Source organism: Rhipicephalus sanguineus, chromosome 9 (genome assembly GCF_013339695.2).
Source record: "Rhipicephalus sanguineus isolate Rsan-2018 chromosome 9, BIME_Rsan_1.4, whole genome shotgun sequence".
NCBI classification, from domain to species: Eukaryota; Metazoa; Arthropoda; class Arachnida; order Ixodida; family Ixodidae; genus Rhipicephalus; species Rhipicephalus sanguineus.
The window spans coordinates 31,193,125-31,214,478 of NC_051184.2; the positions used below are offsets into that span (position 1 = coordinate 31,193,125).

General features: G+C 43.2%; 2 protein-coding genes across 2 annotated transcripts; both read left to right on the forward strand.

Annotated features, from left to right (window-relative positions):
- The first annotated feature begins 594 nt into the window (after positions 1-594).
- LOC119404909 (glucose-6-phosphate exchanger SLC37A4) lies at positions 595-12,815 on the forward strand. The gene is made up of 9 exons (XM_037671601.2): positions 595-913; positions 5,435-5,670; positions 5,955-6,090; positions 6,725-6,856; positions 6,934-7,113; positions 8,144-8,241; positions 9,231-9,341; positions 10,129-10,267; positions 11,239-12,815. Exons 1-9 carry the CDS (start codon positions 778-780, stop codon positions 11,403-11,405), a joined length of 1,335 nt encoding a protein of 444 aa, XP_037527529.1. The 5' UTR covers positions 595-777; the 3' UTR covers positions 11,406-12,815.
- A 4,452-nt stretch (positions 12,816-17,267) lies between these two features.
- LOC119405427 (uncharacterized) lies at positions 17,268-20,323 on the forward strand. The gene is made up of 3 exons (XM_049419401.1): positions 17,268-17,279; positions 18,772-19,054; positions 19,860-20,323. Exons 1-3 carry the CDS (start codon positions 17,268-17,270, stop codon positions 20,081-20,083), a joined length of 519 nt encoding a protein of 172 aa, XP_049275358.1. The 3' UTR covers positions 20,084-20,323.
- The last annotated feature ends 1,031 nt before the right edge of the window (positions 20,324-21,354 follow it).

Sequence of the window (21,354 nt, forward strand, 5' to 3'; positions counted from 1 at the left end):
CGGGTATGCTCATAATACATGTAGTTCTGGAACAGTTTTATAGCACTCCACCGCGGTGAACTAGAATTGCAATTGAACTGGAGTTTCAATCCTCTGCAGAGAATTGCAACGAAACCTATATATTAAGAAAATTAGCGTTAATTTTTTGTTGCATTTTTAATTGTTCGTTAGCGCAGTCTTTCTCTCTCCCGGCGGTACATTGCAGAGTGAAGTGCTATGTGGTAAATACAGACGAAATTCACATGTTTAGCAGTAAGCAGTACGCGCGCGGCAGCACCCGCAGATTCGGCGCGCTTTCTGCTGTAGCCGGCGATGCGGTCAAACGCGCATGCGATTTTAAATGGGAAAAACAGCGCGAAAGGAGGCGTGGCACAAGCGAAGGAACACACAGGACGACATAGACTCTATGCAGTACGAGCGTCAATTAACAATTAACTCATGCAAACGGGGGCGCGGTTTCAGAGTGCGAGATTCTACGCTAACGGTAGTCTCGGAGGGCATGCAATTTTTGTCGCTTTCGGTTTCGCGTTCCACGAGGGCGCCCGCAAAAGTCGCGCAGCCGCCGTCAGGTGCCGGCAGGGCGTCGGCGAACCTGTGGAAGCGTTCGACGGCCGCAACAGGCAGCCGCTGCCGGCGATCGCACGTGTGTCCGTCGTGCGTTGGCCGGCGGCGGTGGGCTCTGGCGCTGATGCTGAGCTTACGAAACGACAGGAGCCGCGGAAACAGTCCGAAGGGCGGTCAAGGACGCGACAACACCGTCACAAACATCACCGCGCCATGGATCTCAAGAGTTACCAGTTGTCCATCTTCACGACCATGTTTTTCGGCTACGCCTTCTACGCGTACAACCGAAAATGCGTTTCTTTCGCGCTTCCTGAGTTGATGGAAGAGGGTTTGACCAAGGAGCAGGCAGGTAAGTTAACGTGACGCGCCAGCTGGCTTCCCGATGGGTCTACTTGTCCATGTTAAAAGACAGGGCGCGCAAACACGGACACAAGAGAGAAGTCAATTGAGACACCCCAAACGCCGGCGTTTGTGGTGTCTTGACTTCTCTCGAGTCTTGTGTCCGTGTTTGCATGCCCTGTCTTTCAACACGACTACGTACCAACTAGTTCATGCTCTCTGTTATTCTAAGGTCCATCTGTCATTGTGCACACTTCAAACTGTTGCGGATCGATGCTTTTCTGACAGCCGGATGTCATCTTAACGATCGAGGGCCTTGAACTTTAACACTTCATCCGCTTGCCACGACGTTTCCGTTTTCCGTGCTCATATTCGTTGGGTTGGATAATTGCTGCACGTATGTGGCGTCACTGGCATGAAGGTCATCACAATATAAACATTTTATGCGCGCCGATTCAGAGGCGCTCGAGAACAGCTGCTAGGGGAGTATTGATGACGAGATCGTGATTTTGCCTGGCATATAGCCGAGGTGTCATAAGATATCGGAGGATCGTAAAGCGCATTCAAGCTGCTGGACTATTAGCAGGGCGGTAGGGTCTTGGCAACGTTAGACTACACTTCTGCAATCGGCTCAAGCGTTTTCTGAACGGTATTACAGCTGTGGCAAAAAGTTCGCGAGCTCAGCTTACATCTAGAATTAGCGGTATGTCGTTGCTGCGTCCGCGAGCAGTTATGTCAAGTGGTGTCTGTGGTTATCCATGAGAGAAAAGCAAGCCAGGAAAGTATTCTACAAGGGAGAAAGACAGCCCTCATACCTACGAACTTGCGCACATGTAGAAATTAAGGACGGAAAATCCAATTATCTATGTCTAATTACTACAAATCGCTGCTCTGCTTAACTGCACACTTAAATAATTCATTCTTAAGAATCAATTTTACTTCTTTGATGCAACAGCACATGATGCCACAACAAGGATACTCGAGGCCCCCCACAATCTGAAAAGGGGACAAAATCAGCTGTTGAGAGAGCTTTCGTGTAATGCCAAAACAACATTGTGCACGTGAAAATATGCTGGACCAGACGCAAGATATCTCAGAATGGATATCCCGTCGAAAGAGACAAACAGCAATCGTGCGTGTGAATTGTGTTTCCTGGCCTCTTTCCATATCTTCGCCGAGAGATAAAATGACCTTTTGACCGTGTTGTGGACTACCACGCTGCCTCCTTCGAAGAGAAAGGTTTTTGTAAGTGCCGTCCACTTTCTCATCTCCCCTTGCCATTCCGACCTCATGTTGAGAGGTTTGCCCATGATGAGCTGCGCGCTATCACCGCGCCAACTTGGGAGATAAGGAAAGCTGTCAGGCGTTGTTCCCAGAGTGGCGTGTGCCCCATTTCTTAACTTCTTTACACCTTTACGGCTGTTCTTCGGCTAGCGCTGTCTTGTACGCTCATCTTAGTGGCATTGCCCCTTCTTATTGTCAGGAGGCTGCTGATTAAGCAGCGCCTGCAGCTTAGCTCACTGCAGCAGTCCATTGTAAATTTCCAACTTCCTTCAGGTGTCTGATCATAAGACGAAATAAAGTGGTCATCCAAATGTTTGCATAGAAAAGAATATCTATCCGTGAAGAAAAAAAATTTTACCTTCCTGTGATTCCCTTTCCACTCTGTTAGATGGTACCTTTTATCTATCTTAAAATGAAAGCCGAGATAATAGGCAGTTTTAGAATAGCGTACGCTAAGTTAGCGTTAGCGTTTGCGGCCCGCTATTTCCGTCACTTAACGGGAGCCCGCAAGCGGTTAGCGTACGACGCATGCGCAGTTGCGCGAAAAGCCAACGCAAAGCTTTGCGTACGCTATTCTAAAACTGCCTAATAACCAGATTTTTTTTTGTTTTGTTTTGCAGACTGATGTGAAATTCATGCACCAACTATGTGTCAGTGACTTGTTCATTTTGGTCCACCAGTTTTCACGAACATTATATAATGCTAAATCGAGAAAGATTGTACTGCCGTCACTGATATTAAGAAAAACCTGCGAAATCTTGTGTTTTAGGTGATCACAGAACACACAAAGCAGGTTGAGGCATCAGCACGAGACTATCATTCATTGCAACTAGCATGCTTAAAGAAAGCCATGCAAAATTGTGAGACATCAATTAGAGAGTAACACTGGACAGGTGCTATTCTTTTGCACACCTTTCTTTTCACACTGTTTCCTTGAAAATTTTAATGCATCGACTTACTCCTTTAAAAATGTCTATCGCAGGCTGCAATAAAAAAAAAAACTATAGAAAAGCTATTGTGCCAATGAAATGTACTTTTTTCATAAAATGATGCGGTGTGTCTGGGTTTTAGATTGGCCTTTGCAATAGAACGCCATTTAATGGGGCACTAAAAAGCAGCAGTAGTTCAGTTCAGACTGCTGAAGAATTCTTCAGAATTTTATTGGCTTTCATTTAAACGAGTACTGACATGAATTTTAAATATTTTTGGATTGTTGCTCTAAATAAAAACACACTGGTGTCGAGAACCCTAAAAGGAGTATCGTGGTGCCTGGGAATGCATTGAATGTATTTTTCATACCACTGCCTTAAAGAAACACTCCCGTTTCGATATGGAGAGGGCAGTTTCACACTAACATGTAAACACAGTCTGACGTCACGGGGAGACGGCAACTCGCGACGTGCTAGAAGCAGGTCAGTCACCTGCTGTCAGTCGCATGCGGTGCACGTAAACAACGATGAGTGAATTGTCGTACAGCGATTTCTGCTATTTCGGCCGCATGCAGGATGCAGAGTTCGGAAGCACAGTGAACTGTGCTGACTCATCGTGATAATGTTCATTGCAGTAGGGCTGGCTTGTAGATGATGGCCGATAAAAACTTTAAAGTCAAAAGTAAGACATCTTATACATGTTGCCTCACTCCCACGTGTGGAGAGTGTCAACACTGCATACGAAGGAAACAAAAAATGTGCCTTTTGCAACGCCTCAAAATCGTGTCAGTACTCCTTTAATAGTACAGACACCTTTTAACTAGTGAAAAAAGTAACAGATTCTGAACTTCTGTTTCTCGAATTTCATGAACAAGCTGCTGCCTTGACATGTCAGTGTGACACCACAGATATTAAAGCATTTTCAATTATATGAGATATTTTTGTGCGGAAGTGTTTATGTAGCTTGCTTGGTGAAACCATTGCATTGTTTCGAACACACTGTAATTCTTTCTTGGTGAACACTTAGAAGGACTGAGAAGATGCTACGGAAATTTGTTACATCTTTTAAAGATGGTGCGAAAACTTCAAGGTGCCATCTCCATTCATCGTTCATTCATGCATAAAGTATCACCAACAGGATGATTGTGGAGAGACTGAAATTTTTTGTTTTACAGAAGTATAACTTTCCAGCTCATCATAATTTAACTTTCTTTTTACTATCCCTTTAATTTCGGTTATGGCACATCATTGTCATTTACAATGGCTGTCATATTATTTTATCAAGCTGAACGAGCTATGACCTTGATTTTTATCGTAGCATTGTAGCGACATGCAAGAAAAAAGTAGAGATGTATTTCGACTATGAAAGAATTCCGGATGGTCAAAATCAATCCAGAGCATTCCTTTACAAGGTTTGCTAAGACAAAAGGCAGGTTTAGAGTGTTGAAGCCTCTGAACAATCAGTTTGTGCATTTTTTTTTGTTGTACTATAAGTATTGCCCTACAATGAGGATTATTACTAGAAACACAACAATGCCTGTATAGCCACTTAGCACTCAGCCTAAGCACTCATATACAATACAAAGCAAGATGCAAGACACACAAGCCAGGGATTACCTAGCTGTCTGTATATGCATTTTTCCCTTTGCCCTGTTGTAGGCTACTTTGGTACTTCCATGATTCCAGTCAGAATTTTCACATAGCAGCTACTGCTAGAAGGCTATGGGGCTTGTTGTGTGCCCTATTGTAGCTTAATGAAAACCAGCAGAGAGTGAAGCCAAGGTATAAGGGACATTATTTTTGCAGTCTTTTAACTGTTTTGTAGTAGTTATGATGTAAATTGGAAGAAATTAAAATGTACGAAAAGACAACTTGCCACTGGCAGGGACCGAACCTGCAACCTTTGGATAATGCTTCAAGTGCTACAGCGACAGTCATCCTCTTGTCCACTTTATCCTGGTATTTCTGTGCATGCAAATATGGGAGTGTTAGTCAGCGCCGCTCGTAGCCATGATGGCGAGTGTGCCAGCTCTTTTTTGCCAGCTGCCGTCACGTAGCACGTGATCCTTTTATGAGCTGGCAGCTGACCAATAAGCCCTTGCATACTACCTGAAGGCACCAAATCTGCCAGAACAAGACCCTCACTATGAATGAACGAAAGAAGGGGAATTTGATGGCTCGCAAAGAAAAACAAGTTCTTAAGTTCCCCTTCTTTCGTGTATTGTAGCACTGCGACTAAGTCATTTCAAACCAGCACTAAAATGTTTTGCCTGTGAGTATACACAAGCCCTAGTGACATTTTTCCCACTTCATCGCAGGCATGATCATCAGCAGCCAGAATTTGGCCTATGCCGGCAGCAAGTTCATGGGCGGTGTGCTCTCTGACCGCCTCAGTGCCCGCCTGCTGTTCACCTGTGGCCTCCTCGTCAGCGGTGTGGCCACATTGCTGTTCGGTACTTCGCCCAACTCTGTGCCGCTTTTTTGTGGATTCTGGTTCCTCAACGGACTGGCCCAAGGTTGTGGCTGGCCATCATGCGCCAAGATCCTTAGGAAGGTGGGCTCCCATTCAAACAGCAAAGGGTGTCAGTTTAGCTTCAGTGCCCAGGAAAATGTGTAGCAACAAGAACACAGCTTTTCTTTAACGATAGGCGCTGATGGCAAAAAAAAAGCCACATCTGTGTGGAACACGCAGCACAATCGCAGTGAAAGCTGGAGGAACGGCCTTTCAAGGGCCCATTTCGACAAGTGGGCCTTTCTGGGGCCCACTTGTCATTTAAGAAACATTAAACGACAAGTGTGCACGTTTAATAAGGCTCTTAAGTGCCATCTTTTCCACAGTGGTTCTCACCATCCCAGTTTGGCACTTGGTGGAGTGTCCTCTCAGCATCTGCAAACATATCGGGTGGAGTGGCTCCGTTTCTGTCTGCATTCCTCATCTTGAACTATGGCTGGCGCTTTAGCCTGACAATAGCTGGTAAGTAAAGTGTGGCGTGACCTTTTATTTTGAACTAGAGATTTCACTGTTGCCACATGCAGTGGCGTTCTTTCTTATATGTAAATATGCCCCCCCCCCCCCCCCGTATATGTTTAACTTGTTTTGGATTGCATCCTACACTAAAAACAGGGGGGGGGGTCATATTTGGGGTGTCTTTTTGTCACATAATAACATAATGATTGTCATCTATCTCACATGCTTTCCTTGTGTTATTGCCCCTCACATGGTACTTATCTGTCACGAATGGCATGTGTGATGTCAGCATGACCTAGCATTATTTATAGGAAAGTAGCAAGCGCACAGTTTTTGAGAAAGGAAACACAAGCAAGTCGGGTGACAATTATTGTTGTGCGGCAGAAAGACGCCCAAAATACGTGCTTTTTGTTAGCTTGTAGTGCTGGGGCGGTATTCTCGGCCAGTTTCAGGGATGCAATAACTTCTACATGACAGCTCAATACGGTTATTCATACAATGCAGTAAAGTAAAGCTTATGTGCTCCATAACATGTGAGAAGCAATATTAAGGGCTATTGCTTGCATTTGAGGAATCTTTTGCCCTCTTGTATAGTCCGGGCAGGCTTGATATCTGTCTTTTGCTGTTTTTGTTTCATCAGGAACCTTGTCAATCGCCATGGGGGCTGTCGCCTTGCTTACACTGGTCAACTCCCCGACCGACGTTGGTCTAGAAGCGCAGGACGTGGCTGGCAAGAAGACAGCCACAGCTAAGAAGGACGCAGCGAGCAAAGGTGAGCCTCACAACATGGGGCGGTGACAGCCTAGTCGTCGGGAATTTCGCATTTTAGTCGCTCACCCGAGCATGCAGGAGGGCCCCAGACGCCGGCGGCCGATGACCGTAGCTCAGCAACCGTTTGGGACCTGGTTGCCAGTCCGTTCCTGTGGCTCGTGTCATTCAGCTACCTGATCGTATTCTGTGCTAAGACAAGTGCTGTCGACTGGGGCCAGCTCTACGTGATGGAAGACCTTGGACACTCGCAGTACGCAGGTACGTGCAGGCGTGTTTGTTATTGTTGCTGTTGTCGTCATCTCGAACATTGTTGCATAGCCAGTGTGTAAGGTAGTTTGTATGGGCTAGTTAGTGTAAGGACGATGGAAAAAAAAAAAGAAGAATAAGTTCATTTTAACAGTGCAAAAAAAAAAAAGAAAGAAGACAAAGCGAAGGAATAGAAGCTACAGGTTAAGCTCTGAACCATCCTGTAGCTTCTTTTCCTTTGTCTCGTCCTCCTTTGGACAGTTAAAACTAGCCTGCATCTCAACACTTCTACAGTTCAAAAGGAATAAGTTTTGTAAAAAGTGGACTGGGGCCAGCTCTCTGTGATGGAAGACTTCAGATACTCGCAGTATGCAGGTTCTACATACAGATGTTGTCATCATTGTTGCATAGTGTTGGGGGCTAGAAAAAATTATGTGCCGCGAAATGTATAAGCTTCCACACACTTGTGGAAGTGATGCAAGCAGCTGATAGCCTCAGTACATTCTGATTGGCTTGGACATGACGGCTTACCTACCCATGACTACGTGCCAGCACGAAACTGTAGATTTAATAGGGGGCATGCTAAGGTTGGGCAGATCGGCTTAAGATCATGTGCTCTGACTGCTACGTTACACTTGAGTAGGCTAATGAGGATGGAGGCCCACAACCTCTGTGCGTAAGCGCCTCCACAGTTTCTAGTCAGCCGTCCCGCAAAGATTGTGACACGTGCATTTTCAAAAAGGCGAAAAGCCCTTTTTGCATCTGAAGGAAAAAAATTTGTAGCGCAAAGCAACACACGGACAGACAGAGAGGACGGGACTGGTGCTATTTTGCATCTTCTAGCATTTTGTTTTGCGACTGTGAGCAGTTGCTTTCTGATAGTTAAAGCATACATGACTCTCTGCATTATGGAAGATATTTTAAGTAGAGAAGGCTGAATTAGTGTCGTCCCATGTCGCCTTTTCTGGTCTTCTAACATTGTTGTCAGGTTTACATTTTTCACAAATTGCATCCTGCCTGGTGTTTTCCTCTGCTCTTCTAGGCAGTGCCCTGACAAGCAGCATCGAGTCTGGTGGGTTCTTTGGAGGCATTCTGGCAGGCTACCTCACTGACTGGTTTCTGCACTGGCATGTCAAAAAGGTGAGCTCCTGCCAGCATACATGATCAGCTAAATAAAACACAACGCTTACAGTGGAGCCAGTCATTTTTGCTTGCAGAACGTGTGTCCTTTTTTTGTGTGTTATGCTCTCTTTCACTTGGGTAACATAACTTGCAGAACAGAGGATATTGAGGCAACGCTAGTTTCAAGTGTCATCCTCACTAATCTGTTTGTGACATATCATGAGGATACTATCAATAAGAAAATGTTCTCTACACCAACAAGGCTGTAAAGTTGCTATGTCACTGAATTCGGAACGAAATTCATTCCGAATTTAGTGACAGCAAACTTCAGCCGTGTCATATTCTTGTAAGAGCAGTTGATGGCAGCATGTGACAACCGAGAGCATGCGCAGAACTTTTTGCGAGATGGGGGGTGGGGAGGGGGGCACCCGTGGCCTGGGGGGGGGGGGGGTGTCATCCAGCACAGACAGCCTTTCTTTCACGGTCGTGGCATGACTGGCAAGATTAGTCATTATGCCATGTTGGCTGGCAAACGTGAAGGTCTCATTTCCCATGGATGTATGGGATCTCAGTGTGCTGATTAAGCTATGTAGCTTATTGCTTCTGCGTAAAAAATATCCAAAATTGCAGGGGTTGGGGGCAGCCGCCCCTCCTTGCACCCCCCTCCTTTAGATGCCCATGGTGACAACAGTAATGGAAACAAGCACTTGATAAATTGAAGCATGTTCTTTCCTATAGGATTTTATTAAGGTTACATGAAATCACGTACTGACCACCCTGCTTACATTGTTCCTCAGGCAATGACTACTTTTTGGCCTCTTATTCAAGATAAGTGGGACAAAGCCAGCTGAAATATGTATTATAAATTAAAAATGGGCTGGCGGTACCTCCAGCATGTTTGAGTGGTACTACAAAGCACATTGTTTTTAACTTTCCAGGTTTTGAGAGCACAGTTGTGCTACTCCTGAACTTAGATGTCTTCTTGTGTTTCTGTTGTCCTTTTCCAGGGCAGCAAAAGTAATGCGAACCCTAGGATACCTGTTGCAGTACTCTTCATGGCTGGGGCAGCTGGCTGTTTTCACCTGTTGTGCTTCAATGTAGGAAAGGAGTCCTCAGAGGTAAGTCGATACGTTTTCTTTTAGCAACGATGTTGCAAAGTTTTGAAAGAGCCTCAAAAGACTCGTGTAATTAACAAATGTAGGTAAATACTATTGGTGAATATGGGCAAGTATAACCAGGGAGTGGGGTACCCGACCTTTGAACTTCCAAAACATTTATTTGAATCTCTGTGCATTGTGTTACTGCCTTGCACATTGAAGGTGACCACAGGTTTTTATGATTTTAATTTGTTTACGTGTTTTGAAGAATTTGTTTCTAAAACCTTTACATTGTGTAGAGCAGGCTGCCTATTGATTTAAAGGCATGTTTCTCTGAGAATACAGTTAAAGAAAGTTTTTTTTTTTTTTTGCCCTTGCAACACTCCTGATGACTTTAGATATAATTGTGCACAAGGTTCTCGTGATGTTCATTGCAGCAGATTGTAACAGAACTGCCAGATACGTCTGATTTGTTCCTTGGCTCAGCTTCATTATGTTTTTTTTACTTAGCTGGCTAGCACTGAAAAAAAGAAAGAAAGAAATTCAGGGGGGGGGGGGACGAGGAGGTACTATGTGCATGCCAAGTACTCCTCAGCACACGGCTCTTTCCGTGAGCAAAGTCTGCTTCAAGGCTTCAGCAGTAGGGCGGCGCTGGGGATGGAACTGTCGTTTATGCATACCAACAAGAGATGCCAGTTTACAAAATGTTTAGTTTCAGTATGCATCAATGCAGGCACACTTACACAAGGCATAATTTATAACCACCTGTATCTGAAGCAGTCTCCAATCTTGTCATTTGCTTTTGCAGCTGTGGATATCCGGCATTGGCCTTGTTCTAGGTGCCTGCCTCTATGGACCCATTGCCATTTTTGGTGTTGCTGCTTCAGAGTCCGCACCAGCCCACCTGTCTGGAACATCACATGCCATTGTTGCACTTGCAGCAAGCAGTGAGTGGTTTCTCCACTGTTTTCCTCCATACCGAATGTTATATCTATACTAAATGCTACATTAATCAGGCAGTTTTATTACAAAGCGCTTTTTTGGGTGTCACCACTACCTCTTCTATGCTCAGACTGGCAGCAGAGGTGGTTGTATTACGCTATAGTATATCAGGTTGGGAAGGGACGTCTTCTTTCAGATGGCAACATTAGCTGAAGTTTCGTTCAAACACCCCTCCCCCGCTCCAACGTTCTTTACTGTCCCGGCCCTAGCGTGACTAAATTTCGTGACTGCCCCGCCACGGTGGTCTAGTGGTTATGGCGCTCGACTGCTGACCCGAAGGTCGCGGGATCAAATCCCGGCCGCGGCGGCTGCATTTTCGATGGAGGCGAAAATGTTTGAGGCCCGTGTACTTAGATTTAGGTGCACGTTAAAGAACCCCAGGTGGTCGAAATTTCCGGAGCCCTCCACTACGGCGTCTCTCATAATCATATGGTGGTTTTGGGACGTTAAACCCCAGATATTATTATTATTAAATTTCGTGACTGCGGCCCACTAGCTGAGTTTGAGACCCCTGGCACGGTGAATGCACGGAATTGCCTTGAACGGCAGCACACCAACACGAACCGCTATCGCACTCGCCTACCACTGTTTACAGCATATTTTGCATGTACGACTTTGTTGATGCTGCAGATAAAATAATTCTTATAAAAATGTTTCACAGTGTTTTCCATGGTCAGAGTGTCTACTGAATGATTATGTGCAACTAATGAAACCGACCGTCAGTTTCATTAGTTGTGCATAACACAGAGAACGAGCCGCTCGGACAATTTCCCTACTTTCGTACTCAGTGATTAAACACTGACCGATAAGCTTTCCGTTGCACTAAAGAAAACAGGTACAGTAAACATCGGTTTTCAGTGCCATCAGTTTCATCAGGTCAAAAGCGTAACTGTGACTTTTTTACGTTTGTCTGCAGTTGGCGCTGTCATTTCCGGACTTCCGTTCAGCATTGTCGCCAACCGTTACAACTGGGGTGCCGTCTTCGTCCTCCTGGAGGTGTTGTGCGGTGTCACGTCTGTGGTGCTCTTTGCGGGAATGAACTTCAACGCCAGAATGGGAGCGTCGAGACCAAAGAAGGACTAGCATCGTTGGTCATCACATCCGCTATCCACCTACTCATTCTTTAACTTCCACGTACAAACCTAGGTGTCATCGCATCATTTCCCTTTTAATATCAAGTGATGATAAACATTCTGCTTCGGGACTGTCATATCATAATATGAGAGGAAGGAGAGGCACTGTCCTGGATTTCACGAATTTCCTTTCACTCCTTCGAAAGATGCCCAAATCTACGAGGAAACGCAGCCGGCTTCAAGCCGCAGCCGGCCAATAATTGCAAATACACAGACAGGTGTCTTTGTGAGCCGTCATGGAACTTAACAGCATGTGAGTTCGAGCTAGTTGGTACCCGATACTTGACAACCATTAAGCGCAAAACATTCGAATGAAGGAAAAAAAAAGACGCAAACACGCACTAACCTCCAACTGAAATTTATTTCAAGGTGAGACGATATATCATATAAAACAAACAGAAACCAGATGAATCCTGGCCAGTAAAGGAACCAGCCATGGAACCAGTCATGAAGATGGACCAGTCATGGAAAGCATTAGTTTGACAATACCTCCTCCTCTCTCTCCCCCCCGCCCCAAAAGAAAGAAAAAACCCTTCAGCGTCCTTCTCCAATGTTATAGCAATGTTGCCCGCTCTTGTTGAGCATTCATTGTGAAAGTTGATTAGGTCTACTTAAGTCTTGTGTAATTCTGCTGTGTCACAGCTAAACTCACATTGTTTCTTTAGAAGTGTTTGCTGTTTTGCTTCCCGAAAGTGTACCAGTGAAAACACTATTTTCTCCTCTCTATTTCGGTTTAAATAATCAGCGAAAAATGTCACTTTGGATATCCTTAGAATGAGTGAAACTTCCACTTACTGTGATGCCACTGATATGAAAGTTTTCACCTAACTTACAGAGTCCGTAACGTAATGTACCAACGCTACTGGTGACCAGAACGGCTGTTGCCATTGGCACGCTGACTCAGCAGAAATGGTGGCACACACACACACACACACACACACACACACGCACTTGTGCCACATTTCTTTCTGGTATTCTTACCATGAACACTTTGATTGTACCACATGACAAATTGAACAGCGTTAGCTACATGGATGAAAATGCTACTTAGTATGTAGATGTTATTTCTGGGCTGTAAAGCTGGCCTCTAGTTACGATTTATTCCTCGTTCGTTGAATGATAATGTGGTATTTTTTTATGGGGCATTAAGGCAAAGCATTTTTGAAGGCCTCTCTATACTATACTTTGGCTTTTTTCCTATAGAACGTTAATATAACTCCGAACTGCGCAGGTCTGTGCAGAGCTTTTGTGGCGTTGAGCTCGGTGAGGGCTTCATTCTACGAGTCATTTTACATCATGATGGAAGATGTATATTCTACTTTTTGATAAAAATAAAGGTGAAGTGCATATCACCAACAAAGTAATGGACTTTTGCCTCATCCTTCAAGTTTACTTTCCGTTACCCAACTTTAGTTCACTATTCTCACATGCATAATTGCCATTTAAGTGCAAAAACATTGTGGACGTTTAAAGAATTTAAGCACTTTGAGAATAAATTTTATTAGCAGGGCAAGTGTCATGCTTGCTTTTTTCGTCAAGTTGCATGGAACGTTCTCCTATCGCGTTCTTTTTGTTGGTCACAAAAGGCAGCTATTTATTGTAAATGTTCTCTTCCGAGATTGTGCCACTCATTTCATTTTTATGTAGTTATACGGGTGCCTTCAACTCTCTTCACAAAAAACTTTTGCGCGCAGTTCCAACCGACTTGCGTTGTTATGACTCGACTCTTGTGGTAGTACTATGCGTTGCCGTTGCAAGAAACATCCTTTAAGGAACCCCCAACGCCAAAATTGAAGCCTCAGTATGTTTGTGTTGTTTGACTCTCCTGTATATGTGGTGACTTCTGACCAGTTATTAGTGGCGAACGTTGCCTTTAAGATATTTTCATTTCGTTTTAATGTAACCATGAGTGCTCATCTGAGTTGGCAGCACCTTGCAACATCACTACTAGCATGAAATGGATAGGGAGCGTTGAACGAGTGAAGCGAGTATTGTCGACGTCGCAGTCAAGTTAGTGCCCTATTGTTCCTCGTCCCCCTCGCTCTGTTGATGAGCTGCTCTCAAGGCCAGCCATTTTCCTGACAGGGGAAGGGCTCCAATATTTTCTCTTTTTTTCTTTTTTCCAGAGGGGAACTCTTGACATTGCAGGGTGCTTGGCAGGCGGGTGTGTCACGTGTCATTTCAATGCAGACACAAATTTCGGCAGAATGTACCTGCAGCATCACATCCTAACTTATACTGAAGCACCCACGTCATTTCATTCTTTACTGCATGTGGAGCCTCGATTCAAAAAGTGCGCTTTCAACATCACCAAAACTTGATTGCACATGACCCTATGGCACACCCCCGCAGTGTGGCACTAATTTCTCATAATTTTAGGCAGGTGTTTTGAAATGATGCTGAAATTTGTCACAATTAACGACGTTGCAGCATTTGTGATTCAATTTCGGGATTATCAGACACAAACCTACAGATTAAAGTATAAAAGGCATAAACAAAAACTTGGCTGTGAGGGTTCCTTTAAGCTATTATTGGGTTGCCACCATGTGCACGAAATAACTATAGAGGAAAAATCATAAAATTAAAGAAAAGGAATGTGTAAACAAAGTTATGAAGCGAGCAAGAGCAAAAAAAACCAAATTTGGCAATGCGGAGAGTAAGACGTAGATAGTAAAGACAATATTTTCACGAATGTTTCGTACGCAAATTCCAGCAATACAAAAATAAGAGATATATCGTGAGAAATATAAGAGAATTGTTAGAATACAAAAAACATTGATATACATAAATTGACGTGTCCTGAAATGCAAACCGTATCTTCTTTTCCTTCTAACACTGTCCCCATTACTGACACATAAAAAAATGGTCACATTATTTTTTTTTTTCTGGCAGTCTGCTCCGAAATAATGGAGCCAGAACATTAAAGCCAGGTGAAATGTTGTAGGGCTGTACATTTTGCTCGCAACAAATGGACTTCGTACTTTTGATAGATGTTGCCATCATGAAAAGGACAAAGCAAGATGAAGGCAGCCATTCTGTTGCAAGAAGATGAGTATTAGAACCACCTCTCCCTACAATAACATAACCGTTGCTCTTTCATTTTGAGCCTCTGCTGTAAGATTCAGCATCGGGGATGTTTGCACTGTGTCAAGGAATTTCTTATAGATTTCAAACAGATTTCCTGTTTCATCGTATCACTTTTAAATAAGCTTTTACTGGTTCTTCCTGTATTGTTTATTAGAAATTATTAATAGCATAAATATAGCGATACTGCAGCACAACAATATTTGATTTACGACTTGAGTCCCATGGTCTGAGGACTGTAGGGGGGACTTGTGATAGGAAATACAGTAATAGAAAATGTACCAATTAGGCATTGAGAAAATAAAGGTAATGTGAAACAAAAAAGTTTTTCATCAAAGCAAAGAATTCAAGATAAAGAAGAAAGCATTAGAGGCAAAATAAAGAAATGGTATAAAATTAAAAAGAACTAATGAAATGGGGTGAAAGTAACCTAAGGTAATCAATAAAAAGACTTGGGGAATTTTTTAAATGACTATTGCTATCATTCCGTCACATAGGTAATTTTCCATTTCCATAGCACCCATTCTAGTACAATCCTGAAATTTTCATTCTTTATTATAAATTGGAACAAATCTGCCAATTCGGTCAATCCTCTCATAGTGGGTATGAGCCACATGTAGATTGGATAATAACAATGGCCTCCTCAGCCATGGTGTCTGCTTCCAAACATTGTGTGTTGCAAGCCACAATGGTGTAGGCCTTGGAGAGTGCGCTGTTGCGCTGCCCCCTCACCGGCCATGAACATGGAAGTTGAAGATCCAACAGTGGCCCTCGCAGTGAGTGTGTTTATTAATGATTTATTTGCATATACCTTGCAGGCCTCGCAAAGGCGTTGTGTAAGGGTTGTCAGATACAAAGGTAAGAACAAAGTGCCACATTTACTCGATTGTAATGTGACCACTACGGTAACGCTAGGGTTTACTTTCCAAGAAAAAATAAATAAAACGAAAATAAAAGAATTGTGTGCATCACTGCACCTTCTAGACAACTTGAATTTTGGTATTTGATTGTAACGCGAGGGTCGACTTCAGGTAGCAAAAATATGTTAAAACGTGCGTGTTACATTTGAGTAAATACGGTAGGTTAACATAAAAAACAACGGCAAGTACACAGAGTTAAGGACAAAGCAGGTTAACACCTAGAACAATGGCAAATGCAGCAAAATAGGTGTAAGTACAAGCTAGTGATATGGGACGTTAGGTTACGGGGCATTTTGGTTCAGCAAGTGTGAAACACAAAAAGGACAATGCACAGAGTATTACACTTATGGAATGCATACCCAATACACAAATTGTTCAGATTGACATTAATTGCTGTTATTTCATTCACATCAACCTTAAAGCCTCTGTGCAGTAGCACATCAAAATCGTAGCACACCGGTGTGTCCAGTGTGTGTAAATATGACAATGGAGCCTCAACCTGCCCTATGTTCATTATTTGGGCACTTTGTTGACTCGGAAATTCCGAGCATTTTTGTACAAGTAGCAAGAAGGGCTGCATATTACATGAATACTGCAATGTTAAATTTTTTATATGCATACCCGCACAAGCTCAGGTTCAAGTTTATTCACTATTGTAAAGAAAAAAAACTGAGAAGCTTAATTGATTCATGATGATCTTGATTTGTGAATATGTGCTAAGTTAGATCTTACCTTTCATTTTCTCGGTCTGTCTGTTTTTTAGTGCATTGGAAACTTGTGACCGTGGCACTAGTATTAAATTTTTAAAGTATAAATGCGTAGGCCATAATTCTTGCTGAACTATGACCTATGCTGCTATGAAATTGCCATCTGTGCTTACAGTTTTGATCTTTCTTGGTGTCGCTTGTCTCGATACCTGCATTTACAAGTTATTTGCATATATTCCTTGCCTTGTCTGTTTTTGTGCAGGATGACTGTCGCCTGGTGCTGGGTTCGTCACTGAACACTACTGAAGCGGCCTCAACACTGACAGTCAGCGAAGATAATCCGGGAGTCCATTTTAAAAGCGAGTCTCCATCAACTCCTTCCTCTCATTTCAGTCTGGCGCGATTGAAGTCCTTGTTGGCATAAAAAAGAAATATTTTAATTTCATGACCAGATCATAGCCCACAGGTAGCTCTGATCATAGGAATAGAGCAGTCACACAACTGCAAAGGTTGTGTAAATTTGCTCATTCCGCTCAAGCCTCGATATAATGATCATGGATATAACGAATTATCGGTTATAACGAAGTAAATGAAAAATAGTAGTGTCATAGATACAGTGTTATGAATAAACTTTTCTTACGAATTTTTGAATATAATGAAGTTATTTTCGTGGCATATGTGGCTTTGTTATAATGAGGTCTGGGTGTATTTCAAGAGTGCTTGACAATAGTGCTTATTAAGGCAAAAGCCTCAGATGCCTCATAGAATGCAAAAATGGATTGCCAGAGTCGGCGTCCCGTGGCATCGGCGTCAACACAAGTGATGCAAAACATCATCATCACGTAATGAGATTGCCATATGATGTCATCATGACATCACATGATGACGTCATCACATGATCTCATTGCTTTGTCAAAAGTGGGCCGATCACGGAGGCAGTGCAAAACCAGGTCAGGTGCAGAAAGTTTGCAATGCCTCCGATCCTGGAGGCAGTGCAAAAGTACGTCAGGTACAGAAAGCTTTTGGAGGGGGGCATGGGAGGATCATTACATCAACTGAGAAGAAAAAGAAGAAGAAGGCGAAGTTGTGTTAGGCGAATGCATGAGAGACCCTGTGAGTTTTTTGCAGAAAGATAAATGCTGCCAAAGTTTTTGTTGTTGGACTCGAATTGTTTTTATTTTGTTTTATTTGTCCACATATACTATTGCAACAGTACACAGGATCTCGAAATGTATTGCATGTCTGTGATTGTGATCAATATTTATCATCTGCATCCATCTGCATCCACATCTAAGGGAGACGTTCGTATGTCCTAACTCCAACTCTTGAAATTTGTGGTCCCAATGGCAGTGTACGGCATGTGACAAGCTCATCGAGCACTTTTTCCCAACTGCTACTGTGTCAGAACACTCATTTTTGCATGAATGAATTTCCTACTACGGTTGCTTGCAAGCATCTGTGCAATCATCATCAGTGATCAATATATCAAAGAGGAACTCCTTCCTTGATAAAAAGGAATACGAACGTAGATCCACACCTGTCCTTATCAGCCTATTTATATCTACGGCAGCTAGGGCTGGACTGCTGTGCCTGCATGATGATGTGCAGTTATTCTGTGGCATAACCGTAAGTGTAACCATAGCCATGATCTTTTCATATGTGAATACTTTTATGAGCACAATGCACAATTGCTACATTGGAGCCAGTTTTAAAAGGTCAGTTTCAAGAAACATGTTTTAGTCCCAATACTGTGTGCTGGGGCCCGAAATAATGAAAATACATTGTCATGCCAAAGTTACACTGTTGTCGTGCTACAGCATAAATTGTCATGCCAATGTCCCGTAAATGGCATATACGAAAACTAATGCCTTTCTGTTGATAATAACAGGTTTTCATTTCATTTTGTGCTGATGCTATGTAGAAGAGCAGTGCCGAATCATACGAGAAGTAATGGGTTGATACAATTTATTAGGGTTGATTGTGTACAGAAGTATCTGTGATTTAATCGTTTTATTTTTGTGTGAAGTTGCTAAGTCATGGGTCTTGTGGGACTCCAGATCAGCAAACTTGCTTTGCACACTTAAACTAATACAAGGATAACAAAATAAGGGAGAGAACACACATAAACATCATTTATCATTGTAAGCCAGTCTGCCCGGGAAAGGCATGTAACGGCTAGCTGATGAAAAATGCATGTTAACATGCTTTGTACATGGGTCCACTAATGTCTACTTCACTGGTTAGCCTAAAGCAAACGCACATTTTCTTCCTTCTGTTGTATGTACAGTAGGCTCTCAGTAAACGGTAATCTCTTAAACGGAACTACTGCTTAAATGGAACAACTGTCTCTTACATGATTGGTTTTGTACTTGAATTCTGTACCCTTGTTCATCTCTCGGTAAACGGAACTCCTGTTATACGGAAGACATTTTCCTGGTCCCTTCAGCTTCTGTTTAACGAGAGTCTGCTTATTTCAAGGTGTGATGAAAACAATTGATGTGTATAAGGTAGTTCAGATTCACATGTTTTCACACAGTGGGATTGTTTAGGGTCACTGTAATGTTTCACATTTGTTTCACATTATTTAGGCCCATATACACAGTAGCGTGCCATTATATGTGTAAACCTTGGTCGCGCAGGGTTTTGCCGGTGTGGTCTCCAAAGGCAGGCCTTCCCAGATGTGGAAACGGGTGACCCTGGCTTTGTCCCGGAGTTAAGTGCCAAGAAGCGCAACCAGAAGCTCATGGTCCTCATCCTTACTGTTGCCTGCATTGTAAACCTGGCTGTCACGGGCATTGGCATAGCCTACCTGCGGTTGCATTTTGCACAGGAGGACATCCTGTCCATTGATGAAGTGTCACCAGACGCCAGGCGGGACAAGGAGGAAGGTAATGAAACTTGAAAGTATATGTTGGATGGCATGCGCTATCATCTGATGGAGTTGCAGAAGTTAGGCTATCACTTTCTCAAGAAGTTGCACTTTGGTGGCCTGTCGCTTACCTATATGGCCATGCATGCAAGCAACCACACAATTTAGACATCTGGTGTATGTTTATTGCATATTCATCTTTTATCTGCAATGTGTTGTGTGGATCATCAGGAAATCTTCCTAGGACGTTAAATATGTTCCATGTGTGTATGTGGCATGTATCAAATTTGAGTTGTCATGTCATTGGCATGTATCAATGTGTCCTACTATTCAGTGTACAAAAATATAGGCACATTGTTCCTCGCAACCTTCGATTGTTTGATGTGGCAGTGATTTCCTCTAACTGTGCAAGTTAGCCTAAATGCAGGCGCACAATGATGTAATAATGACTGTGAACCAATAAAACTGTAGTCACTGTAGGAATGGGCAGTGAATTATGTTCAACTGTGCATTTCCTACAACGTCTGACTGAAGGTGAAACTTTGTTATCGTTCAAGGTTATTTGGTTATGCACAAATGCAATGCATGTCCTATGTCGAATGTGATCTTCTATGCCAGCTAGATGAAAAATATAATGCTGCAGATGTGTAAATAGTATATGTGAAAGTCAGGATAATCACATGTTGTACTACCTTCCAGTTTTACAGTATTATGTGCTCATATACGTACTGAATGCGTGAGCCCTCTTTCTTTGTGCAATGTTGTTATGGATGTTTTGGTGACGTGCAGATGCTGATTATCTGTGCCATGTGCTTTCTTTACAGCTTCCAGTTTGTACAGCCACATCAAAGCCATGATCAAAAGAAGAGCCAGGGCACCCACAAGTACGAAGCAAACATCAGCAACACCACGCTACAGGCCAAAGCACAGGTTAAGAACCCGGGGGACACACCGCTTCCACGTCGCAAACCTTCCATGGTTCAGAAGTGTCACCACAAGCATGGCGCCCAAGATCTTCAAGGCACCTTCTGGCTACTCCCTCACATGAACTGTTGGATGGCTCGCCATTGAAACTGTGTGCTGCCAAAGATGGATAGATTAAGAAGTGAGCCCCATTACATCAAGCTTGGGCTGAAAGAAGCCAAAACAGTGCACCATAAAGATGTCCGCGGCCCATCGTGTCTCATACGTTCACAACTCCATTGCCTCTGCATCGACCTTATATGCACCCCAAGTTGTGCTACATTAGCACTGACTTTAGCAAAGTGTCATGAGGGCCTGCAAAATACAAATTATGAAAGTATACTGTAGTATTTCTTGCGCACAATTTGACGCTACATGTTTAAAATTGAAGTAGTGATTAAATAAAGTACATCTGGGGGAAGATTAATAGATCCATTTTTACAGCGCAAGAAAGGATGGGACAAAAGGAGAGAAGCTACACGACAAGTGTCCTTTTTGTGCTGTAAAAATGACCGTATACCAACCAGTCCGCATCTCGACACTTCTACAGAAGATTAATAGAATCACGTAACATGCTATTATTGTCTTATGGCGGATGCGACTGTATTCGAACAAAATGGAAATACTCTGAGTTCGTGAATAAACACTGTAGGAATACGCTTATTTGGATGGCAATTGCACTTGCTAAATGACGTCTGAATCCTTCAAAGAAGTGCTTTTTTTTTTTTCGACAAGTGGGTACAACTTTGGCTCTTTCGGAGTGACCATGCACTGCGTGGAAAAAGATGTTTTAGAGATATTCTCCAGAAATAAGTGCTAAATTTGAATAAAACAGTCGACTGTACCATAACACATGTGCCTGTAAATTTTTTCCTGCTTGTGCCAAGAAATGAGGAGGAGAAAAATTGAAAGAAAGGAGATTGGCTGTTCCGTTGAGTGTCCCTCTCTCTGGCTTGAAGGAGCTGTCTGCTTCACTGGTAGCACTAAAAGAAATATATGAGGGACGCTTGTCGCTTTTTTTTTATCACCTAACAATAGTCTGAAAAACTCCAGTGTCAAGAGTTGAGTGGACGTTAACAGATTTTGGATGGGGTGCAAAGGAGCGGAAGAAAGATACTGCTCCTTGTCTGAACTGTCGTCGATGGTAACATTTCATGTGCTACCACGCGGCCTGCGATTCTGGAAATACGTTGCGAAGCACTCTGCCAACCCACAGTTTAAAGTCCCTAGATTTTTCTCTTTTGAAAAGGAGGAAAAAAATCCAGGGATTTTACGCACATTCATCCAAGTCACATTGCGCGCCTTGGTCAGGCATCCAAGGCAACTCTAAGCCGCGCGCGCGGTGGCGGAGCGAAG